The following is an 11,137-nucleotide window of genomic DNA, read 5'->3' on the forward strand; positions in this document are numbered from 1 at the left end:
TTCATATTCGGACTTGAAGTGTATGCCTTCAATAAGGTGCAAACTTTACTTCGACGTATTATTTATGCAAATCTCCAAATTGATACCGTACCGTATCCATGAAGTTATAGGTTTGTACTATCATGACTGGTGATAAGCGGTTATAATTAATACAATGGAATTAGAACGACGAACTTTCTAACTACTCCTCATTACATTGTGTCAGAGTATAAAATTTGTAGAAAATTCAATCTTGCCGACTATACACATGTAATCTATTTTCTACTCTTTATAGTGATGACGCTTATTTTAAGTTAGTTTTTTTAAACTTAAACAGAATTTTAAGATAGTTATAGATTGCAATTGTCGTCTCGTTCAGATCGTTGATTTTTGTGTCAGTTTTACTAGCTTATTTTACGAAGACTTAAAAACTTCAGTTAGCCCTATACAATGAAAAAGGAATGGAATTTGCACTTTCTCAGTTAATAAAACGATGAATGTATATATGTCGAGGCGGTGTGAACTATTAACTAAGCAATAAATCAAAATACGTTTTAATTAGTCGTAGGTTAACATTCTTACTGTATTATTTTCATTAGCCTCAAGATATTAGATCATTTCTATTACAATTATCAATAATTTTTTTCTCGTTAACATTGATATCTTCATCTATCATGTAACAATCTGGGTCACTTATGATAATCTAGTTGGTCCAACTGGATGAGGAATGACAAATCTCAAGATGGGGTTCTGTATCAACTTCCAGAAGAAAGCGAGGGATAAGTCTTAACCTTTTTTCCCTTTAAACTAAGAAGGGGGCAAACAAGTGGGTTTGTAGGGACAACTCGAATCAACTTTCAAAGGCAACTCAGACCACTTTTTAGTTTTTGGTCAGAGTCTTAAAAAAAGTAGTCCGAATTGTCTCTTAAGGTTGGACCGAGTCTTTATAAAAGTGGTCTCAGTTGTCTTTTAAAATCATTTGTTGGTCTGGGGTTGACTTGTGTTCATTTGTATCTCCCATTAGGCAAGATGATTTTTCCTTGGTCAATGTTAACTAGAGTACGCTGTTTGATCTGAAACTATTGTAAACGTTAATTTGGGCTATAGATTATAATCAAGATGAATCAATATATTGACATATTGTACAATATTGGTTAAAACAGAAATCACTGGTAGTTATAACATTGTTCTATTGATTATATTGAACAGTTTTCACTCGAGTTTAAATTAACCGCGACATGACCAATAACAGCAGAAACCTCTCACAGCCTCATAATCATCGCAACGAACATGTTTCAGACCAATCTGAAGACCTACAATTTTTTCAGTAATTCTTTTATGGAAAGTAGGGGATGCAAGTAGATCGCAAAAAAATTTCAAGCACACATTTTGATTTAGAAGGGGGTATTATCTTTATAAAATGCTTTACACGTTGTGCAAGAGTTTAAATTGTAAGACGATCTTATTCTTGTTATTTGAGTGCTTTGGATAAAGAAAATATATAATTCATATTATAACATCTGAAATTATTCCTTCTTTTAGTGTACCCTTACGAATCACAAAGTTTTATGCAAAAAATCAGTTTCATGTTAAGAATTCGCGTGAATATGATTTCTGGATTTATAATGAAGGTTGTGTATGGTATAAAAATATATATTGCCTCTGGATACAACATATCAAACATATTTTTTTATATTATTTTAATCTATTGTCAGAGTAATAAATTGTCATCACTAGGTCAAATACAAAATCTTTTATGTCATACTGTATGTATTATGACATAGTTGGTTAAAATGGGGTGCCCCTCCCATACAAATCATCGATTTACCTTCTTAACCCTAATCTTAAGAGATAACAGACATACACCTTTATAAATTATTGGAGTGATTAAAATATTCCGAACTCACAAGATAATGAAAAGTTGGGAGAGTTGTTCCTGTACATGACGTGTATGAACGTATAGCGAATTGAAACACAGCGGATCTGTACAACCCTGATCATATGAACATTAGATTGACCACTTCAGACACTTTCATTATGTATAAAATTAGGTTTACTGGCGACTTTATAACACCACGTTATTAATTCGGTTTTACTTGTTGTAAGTTTTTCGGCACCTTGTAGGGTTTACCAACAGCTCTGTACCATTTTGGTGATACCATGAGTGAGGTACCATTTGAGTTTTAGCATGGACAAGTCAATGAACCATGTAACTGTTTACTGAACTGTTTAACCGAGTATTACTTGCACATGTTTAAATATTATCATACCGCCTCATAGCGGGACGTTACAAAATGTCATACGGGAACATGAATTTAAACTGTTAGTAATAAAAAGTTAAATAAAAGGTGTCAAAACCTACCTGTTGAAGTATAAACATGAGTGATAGAAGCTAGTACAAGGACTACTATACAGATCCTATAGTCAATAGTCTTCATTATTAGTCTTTGATCCACCGCTAATTCCAGGTAATTCCTCGTAGATCACAGATACAAAATGTCTTTATAGAAACCAACAACACTTTCTATAATTCAAACCAACTTTAAAATATAAATTACACTTTTAGTATGAATATAATCTATTTCCCTCTCGTCACAAATTTGAGCGAAAATTTGGTTCCTCGAAACGTCTTTAGGAAATGAAATCTGTTCTTCCTATGTTCTAACTTCGCCTGCTTTCTTTTATCACACAAATAAATTTTGAACTTTAGGAAGAGACATTGTTACGTTATTGTCACCTGAATGTTTGTAGACAGTAGGGCACACCTCACATGGTTAAGAAGCATCTAGCGAACCCATTAGTATTTCTAAATAGAAAACATTGCATCAAATGTATCGGTAATAACTATAGGGGTGACAGGTAGCGACAGGTATACCGCTATATGACAGTGGATGAATTGAAACGTCACCAATTGGCAGAATTTTCTTACACTAAATCATAATTTATAAGTCTTATATTACAAAATTTACAACTTATTTATTTTGAACGTCGAATAGTTTCAAAAAGAAATATTGTTTGAAATGTCTAATTGTCGCAGTATATGACAACACCTTAAAGGTGCAAAATAGACTCGTCCATACCTGTCTGACAAGGTAGCAATCTATCAAGAGTAGTAGTCCATTCATAAGTTGAGTGATTAGCTATCGGTCGGCCCACGACGATTTTTTGAATCAAATTAGGGTAGTTAACAATGACATCTAACCCTAGTATTGTTCGATAAAATATTTGAGGAGTTTAGGGCTCATCTAAAATTCTCTGATTAGAAGTAATCAACCGTTCCTTTAGGCGGGAGTGGTTTCAATGTAGGGTTTGTTTGAAATGGGTTATCATTGTTCGGATCCCGTTATAACATAGAAATGGTCTAGAAGATCTACTTTTAAACGAATTTTAACTTAAGAAATCGAAATTCACAATTAATTGACAGTGAGTAAATGTAAAAATAAAACAAACACCCTAGACCAGAGGTGAATGTTTTTTATCATCAATAAGCTTAAAATACCAAACCATAAGTCACTTGGTTGGTCAATAAGTATTGAGGACAGATTCAATTAGGTAGTAGGGTTGACTAATCTTTAGTGCATCAACAATCCTCTCAATAAATTGCTTTAAAAAGAGATGCTTTCGATTGCTTCTGTGTTAGACGTATACTTGAATGTTCATTTTGTATTCCTTGAATATACTTTTTTAACATAACAGATAGTGTAATAGTGATCATGGTAAATGTAATTAACTGTGCCATTCAGCCAGATACATTACCTTTTCTTCGAAATACATGCCTCAAGGATTCATACTTTCATTTGATAATTTATTTGACTCGACATGTTAGCTCCGTTGAATGACAGAAACGTATACATTTCCCATACAGTTCATGCAATTAAACCAAATGTCGCCATTGAGTGGGGAGGGTATCTATTTATATATTTAGAAAATGTTTAGAATGAATTTATCATAAATAATTGTTTTATTTAAACACTAATATTTATGACTAGAATATTAATATTAACTGACACTCTATAGTGGTTTATTGTGAGTTTGCACTTAAAATACAGATAACCTTTTGTTACCTAGAAATGTATTCCTTTAAAACCTTGCAAACATTATTAACAACCATTGAGTTATTTTCCCTTTATAAAAAGATAAAATACTATTTGATCAACATCTGGGATGTTATTTGATGCATGGAAAGTGCAAAGCAGAAGTTTGCTGAAAAGTTCTGAATTGAATATATCTATCAGATTAAACCAAATTTTGTCACCAACAAGTACAACCAAATACATGTGATGTAAGACTACAGAGTTATTATTGTTTTTGTACCAGATTACCCGTGAACATGTTCATTGGCCAGTCATCAAGTACAAAAAAGAAACAGATAGGGAATAATGTCCGTTCCTTTTCCACAATAAATAAGTGGGTGGCAGAGAGAGCTTTGGCGGTGACCCGCGACCACCACGGGCCATCAACAGCAATCAGTTCAGAAACATTACCTGATTAATCATTCGAAATATCGCCAATGTTTTTGGTATCTCTCATGGTTGAGCACATTATCACTAACGAGTTGGAAATGACATTGATTGGTACCGAAGCTCTTGGCAGTTGATCAGAAACTTGTCGTTTTGGAGCATCTGATTTGGTTCCTTCAGACTTCCACCTGTTTCCTAAGAAATAACTGGTAGCCTCGTATTAACAACTTTTTTTTTTACAGTAGTCAAAGAGGCTCAATGTCATAATGTCTAAAACTATGTTAAATTAATCTTGTATTCTTATTCTCAACCCATTTTCGACACAAAACTATAATGGAATATAATAAGCTTTAATTTTCCATCTCAAGGCAAACATGTATCTTTTGTTCGTGTAGGTCAAATGGTTAACAGTTTGACTTTTTAAGCTTATGACAAAGAATTATTTCAACTTATTTGAACCACGTAAAAGTTAAGAAAAAATAGTTTGTTTCCGAGTAATATTTGGTGATGAACGAGTGATCGGTAGAGTGGTTGAAGTGACAGTAGTGTAAACTTTATTAATATTATTCCCCTTTCTTATTTCATCTACAGCACCAAGAATTACCTTAACAGGTGTCAAAATAATAGATTTTAACCTTAAACATTAATCCACGGCATAAAGATTAACTGATAATCCGTGTTGTATTGAAGATGAAATAATGAAGGCGTTAATTAAGCCCTAGGGTGAACAGCATATCCTAGTGTAGAACAATAATACTTACTAAATTCGTTGAGGTGTCAAAAGAACAGATTGCCAGATATTTAAGTGTTGTTATGCTTTGTGATTAAAGTTGTTATAAATTGAAAAATGAAAGAATATTGCTGTATTTATGTGCCGACCTTGCACTTCACAATAGCACTTCCCACAAACAATGGTTATATCTAATAATGTCGAAAGCAAAGTTCATATAACATTCTGTGCAGGATGAAAAAATTCAATTCATTGAACGCTCATTTATATATATATATTATATTATGTTGGAATTAGGAATACTTGAAGTGGAACATTATTTAAAACTGTATTATATAAGTAGGATAAATATACTAAAGAAACAATATTTGTTATGGTTTGCGCCAGAGTACTAATTTTAAAGGAACTCAAATTTTTTGGACTTGGTCCCAAAAGCATTTATTTGTAGAATTTTCCCGGAGACATATTGGCCGCCAGTAGAACCATTGTTGGTGTGTAATGAATATACCAAATATACCAATTATTAGTAGCTATGTGGACTCGACGAAAACGGATATTTCCACTCGAAACAGAGAGAAAGTTAGATGCAAATTACTGCAGCGAATCTATAATTTTACTGTTTGTGTATTTTGTTCATCCCCTACCACAAAAGTGTTTCTTTACGGCGTTGTATATTTTACCTTTAATTGCCACATGGCGGTACAAAACATTCCGACAAAAAGTCTAATTTTCTACAATAATTTAATAATCTAATTCGCCTAAACCAGGAAAACCATTTAATTGACTTGTTAGATATGGTTAAGCAATTATAACAATAATATTAGTCTCTATAAATATTCCTAATATACTTTTAATGCAATTATACTTGATGTACATTGAATACTTATTCAGCAAAAAAACAAGCTTATATAAATTGTACATCCATAGCCTCACATGGTTTTGAAATCAGACGACCTTTTGATTTCAAATATACCTTCATGAAACACTTTATTTGTCTTCGGACGCTATTTTCTGAATCCTATTATACGAAGATTATATGTCGAGAAGCCTTTCTACCAAGAGGTTCTTGGTCAAGCCATTACCATTGATACTTCAGTAACATTTACAAAGTTAATGTGTTAGTCACTAACCCCGTGGGATGTTACTTATAACATAGCATTTTCCGAATGCAACGAATATAAAGAACTATAAATGCTAAGTTGGTAATTTAGTAATGGCGGGTGCCACGTATGGTGGATGTAAAATTCCAAATTAAGAGCTCTCCCAATTCGGTCAGAAAAGAATCGAGACTTTAATTTGACAATAATTAACTAATTATTAATTAGTATATTATCATCATCAACATTGAACAGTTTCATCCAAATCGAAATTTAATTTGATATGATTGAGCAGGGGGAAATCTATACATTCTGAAAACTACTACGACAAACAACATCTGATGTAAGCCGGAATTAAGAAGGGACAACAAGCCGGGAATTCTTGAAGTCTGATCTCTGAGGCAGTCTAAGGGAATGGGATTTTGACTCTGCATAAGATGTTGATTATTTGCTTTGAACTGATAATTTTACACACAGCATAATATTCAACATGTTTCCACTTTAACACCCCAAAGTGGTCATAGGGAATGAATAGGCTGAAGCATTTTTATTTAGCAAAGCCGACTGAAATCTCACGGTCTAACTCAAAACATGTAAATGACCATTAACTGACTGACTGGAAGCTACATAATTTCCAAAGCCGTGTTTGGGATGGGGGTTGGTGCCTGGTTATGGGAACTGATTGAACCAGGCTAGAACTTCCGATATTATTACGAAACAATATTGCTCTCAAATCAATTGGCAAGCTGCGATATTTTGTCACTGATCACAAATAAATAATTATTCTAATTTAATAAAATCATATCAAGTGATTGTTAATGTCAGTATGAATAGGAGTTGTGATTTTAAAATATCCTTTCGTTATCCATCACAAATTTGTGGACAAATTTGGCGCAACTTAAGTCTCAATTTTGAGGTCTTTCAATTCGGACAATACGGGCAGGTCGGAATTTCACACCCACCGTGTCACGTACGTATTTGTATTCCCAATCAGACGGTGAATCAGACTGCATATTGCTGGTTTCTCAACGTTTTTTCTACTTCAAATGCTGTTGAATCGCAGTTTTAACCGCAATAATCAGAGTGGACTATGCAAGGAACATTTTCAATTCTTACTACCAGAAATGAATGTACATCATTGTGTTGGACACGTTTGTTTCTAGCAGTAATATGAACGTAAGAGTGATCTCCCATAAATCAGGTACAGTAAAGGAGGGCATTTAACACCATTTCATTTTGGTGTTTGATATACTTTAAGAAATGGATTCTTAACATGCGTTACTATTCTTTTTTTGCAAAAGACCCGATTTTGATGGTCATCAATAATGTATGGCCTAAATTTTGAACAATTGGTTAAAAAATTATTAATACATCATAACAAAGCCCTTTTTATTTGGCTGTGACAAAATGCTTTGATAATAAATATATATATAGCTATCAACTTATAAAGTTTACTAATAAAATATTGCTCTAGTTTTTGATAATCCGAAAGGGATCGTGAGCAGACACACTCAGTTATAGAGCGGCATCAGGTTGATCATGCCCATCCTCGCTTGCTGCATCAATTCCGGTAGGTATTTTGAAACATCTGTCTAAGAAACAGATGATAGGTTTCAAAAGTGATACTCAATACAGAATAATGAGACTCTTTCTACTTATGATACAGTTTATGTAATCCTTGAATGACATTTAGTAAAAGTGGTTTGATATTGATAACACGTTTCTTATGGAATACAATTGATGTTTCAACTGGGATTCTCAAGTCTTTACCAAGCAATGAATAATATTGACAATGAGTGATGAAGCTTTTAAATTAAAAAAAAATGTACTAAATATTTAATAAGGTAATCATAGGCCCTGGGGATAAAGACGCTAGGATATGCGTTTAGGGTTCTCTTATTTCGATAGTTTCCGGTATTGGTGTTTCTTTTTTATTGTTTTAAGTTACTGCTTATATGGTTGTTTCATCTTAATTAATTCAATGATCAGTTTCATTGATATGTTTAGAATCTCTGACTGGTTTTTGACTGCTTGAGATTGATGGACATTAAATTTGATGGACATTAATATTAAGTGGTCCTTGATTCACCGATTCAGCATTCTCCACAGGAAGAAACTAATTTTATAAGTTTGGAGAGGGTTGGTTAGATTAGGTAGTGATCAGTTAGGGTTTTGTAACCTAGGGTTTGATTGATTATTACTTTTCTTAACATTTACATCCACGATAGGTATTGAATCATTAGCACTGGTTTTCATTTTTATGCTTGGTGTTTGGTTATTGAGGTGGTCTTGTAAACTTTGAGGATTATCTTCCCGTTGACAAAAGGTGTCAACAACATTTCTGTAGCAACATAATGCTAGGGCTTGTTGGAAATAAACTCTACCGCTAATAATGGTGAAAGTGGGTTACCCATTTGTAATCCTCTAATTTGTTCGTATAAATCATCATTAAATATGTGGATTTCAGACAGTTTGCAACTAAAATTCTGAGTTTTGTAAAGGAGTAGATAGGTGCTCTTTCCTGGGTAGTTTTGTTCATTAAATCCACATCATATGGTACCATTTTCCCTAATGAACGCCCTGTGTTGAGTTTGAAATAAAAATCACTGGAGCAACCGATAAATGTATTGCCTATAATTTTGATAGATATGTAGCAGTATTGTAAAAGCACACCCAATTTCGGTTAAGTTGTTGGTTTAATAGGATTTAGGTAATTTAGTGGCGAAGCTAATCCAATTTACCACCAATTTGTCATCAATAATTTCAAAACACTGTTTCATTGTCTGCCACTATTACATCAAAAATCTGTTACAACATGATGTTTACCATATTGCCTACAGACAACACGTCAATTAATAAGGAGAAGATAACAAGTATGTTATAATGTCTAAATTTAAAATGGACATACGATGGTATCATAATCTTTTCGGTATAAAACCTGTTCTATTTTCATTAATATGTCGGCATGTCATTTCCTGTCAATGTAGAAATAACCAAGCTTTCATTCGATGTTCACGATAGAACAATAACACTTGGAATTGAATCATAAGTTCCATAATCTCTAATGCCTGCTAACTTGCGATATTGTGACTTTTTTTTTATTGTACTGAACTATTAAATTTAAATGTTATATTAATCCTCAAATAGTTATTCCAGATATTTGAGCACCCTTTCAGGTCAATCTCCTTCATCTGCAATGTTTCCTTGTCAAGACAAGAAATTAATTGTCTGTTAATTGGGAGAACATACCACAATTAACCCCTTTATCTCTTCAGAGCAAAATTGCTATGTCAATGGACACTCCTACATAATACAGTTATAACAGTATCGACTCGCGTTTAGAAGGCACCAAACCATATCCAGACATAGCCGGAATGCTTGGAGCATATTTAAATAACGAACTAGTACATCTACTCTGATTTTGTTTAAAAAGAAATTCACCGATATTTGTACTCAGATTTACCTATAACCTTTTACATCAACTTTGGCCATTAACACTACAAATTATTCCCTTATGATCATAGCTTATATATATATATATAATATACAATTATCACATTGATAATGCTCACATTTTTTTGTGCCAAAAAAAAAAGGTTCATAAAAAGTTCTCTGGGATAACACAAACTATTTCTGGACCAATATGGTTTCTTTAAACAATTTATTGCGAGTAAATTTGTGAATATCCAGATGCGAGATTTTCACTATCAAATTACTTTTAGTTCCAGGCTATGTTAAAATCCGATCGAATGTACAACGTTCAATGCTCGGTGTACACTTCAGAGATGAATTATTTCACAGACTACTATCATTCAAATTATGAAGAATGAAAACCAGAAGAAAATGCATAATCCCACATTTCCTTCCAAACAGTTGTATCGGCAGCTATGTACATTTGGTCTCGGGATATTACATCTATGGTATCCAATAATAACAACATGTATACAAACTTTATTTTATCCTTATCCTCACAAGGCACCCAACGCCATTGATACATTGAATAAACTGTTCCTAATATTTTCAAATTATGGCGATAATAACACCATAAAATTAAATTCATTTAGAAGTTATGTTGATAAAAATTTTCAATTTAATCTGTCGGATATTATTTAAGGAAATTTGCAATGAACGCATCCGCTAGCGCTTTTTTTCAAAATAAAAATATTCCAAAAGTGTGATGAAAATGATAAAACTTGCATAAAAACTAAAAACCAAAAGGTTTTTGATGTGTTTCGTGTTTATGTCTGATGGATGATAAATATATACAGTATGTTGTCTGATGGATGATAAATATTTATAGTATGTTGCCTGATGGATGATAAAAATAAACAATATGTTGTTTGATGGATGATAAAAATATATAGTATGTTGTCTGATGGATGATAAAAATATACAGTATGTTGCTTGATGGATGATAAAAATATACAGTATGTTGTCTGATGGATTATAAAAATATACAGTATGTTGCCTGATGGATGATAAAAATATACAGTATGTTGTCTGATGGATGATAAAAATATACAGTATGTTGCCTGATGGATGATAAAAATATACAGTATGTTGTCTGATGGATTATAAAAATATACAGTATGTTGCCTGATGGATGATAAAAATAAACAGTATGTTGCCTGATGGATGATAAAAATAAGCATTATGTTGTTTGATGGATGATAAATATTTATAGTATGTTGCCTGATGGATGATAAAAATAAACAATATGTTGTTTGATGGATGATAAAAATATATAGTATGTTGCCTGATGGATGATAAAAATAAACAGTATGTTGTTTGATGGATGATAAAAATATACAGTATGTTGCCTGATGGATGATAAAAATAAACAGTATGTTGCCTGATGGATGATAAAAATA

The 11,137-nt window shown here is 32.5% G+C and overlaps 1 protein-coding gene across 1 annotated transcript; it reads right to left on the bottom strand.

Moving 5' to 3' along the window:
- Positions 1-10,504: 10,504 nt before the first annotated feature.
- Positions 10,505-11,137, bottom strand: LOTGIDRAFT_131016 (hypothetical protein; the record flags this gene model as incomplete). The annotated part of the gene is made up of 1 exon (XM_009065973.1): positions 10,505-11,137. A coding segment is annotated over one exon (633 nt), but the record flags the coding sequence as incomplete, so codon positions are not given.

Source organism: Lottia gigantea (assembly GCF_000327385.1).
Source record: "Lottia gigantea unplaced genomic scaffold LOTGIsca_72, whole genome shotgun sequence".
Classification (NCBI taxonomy): Eukaryota; Metazoa; Mollusca; class Gastropoda; family Lottiidae; genus Lottia; species Lottia gigantea.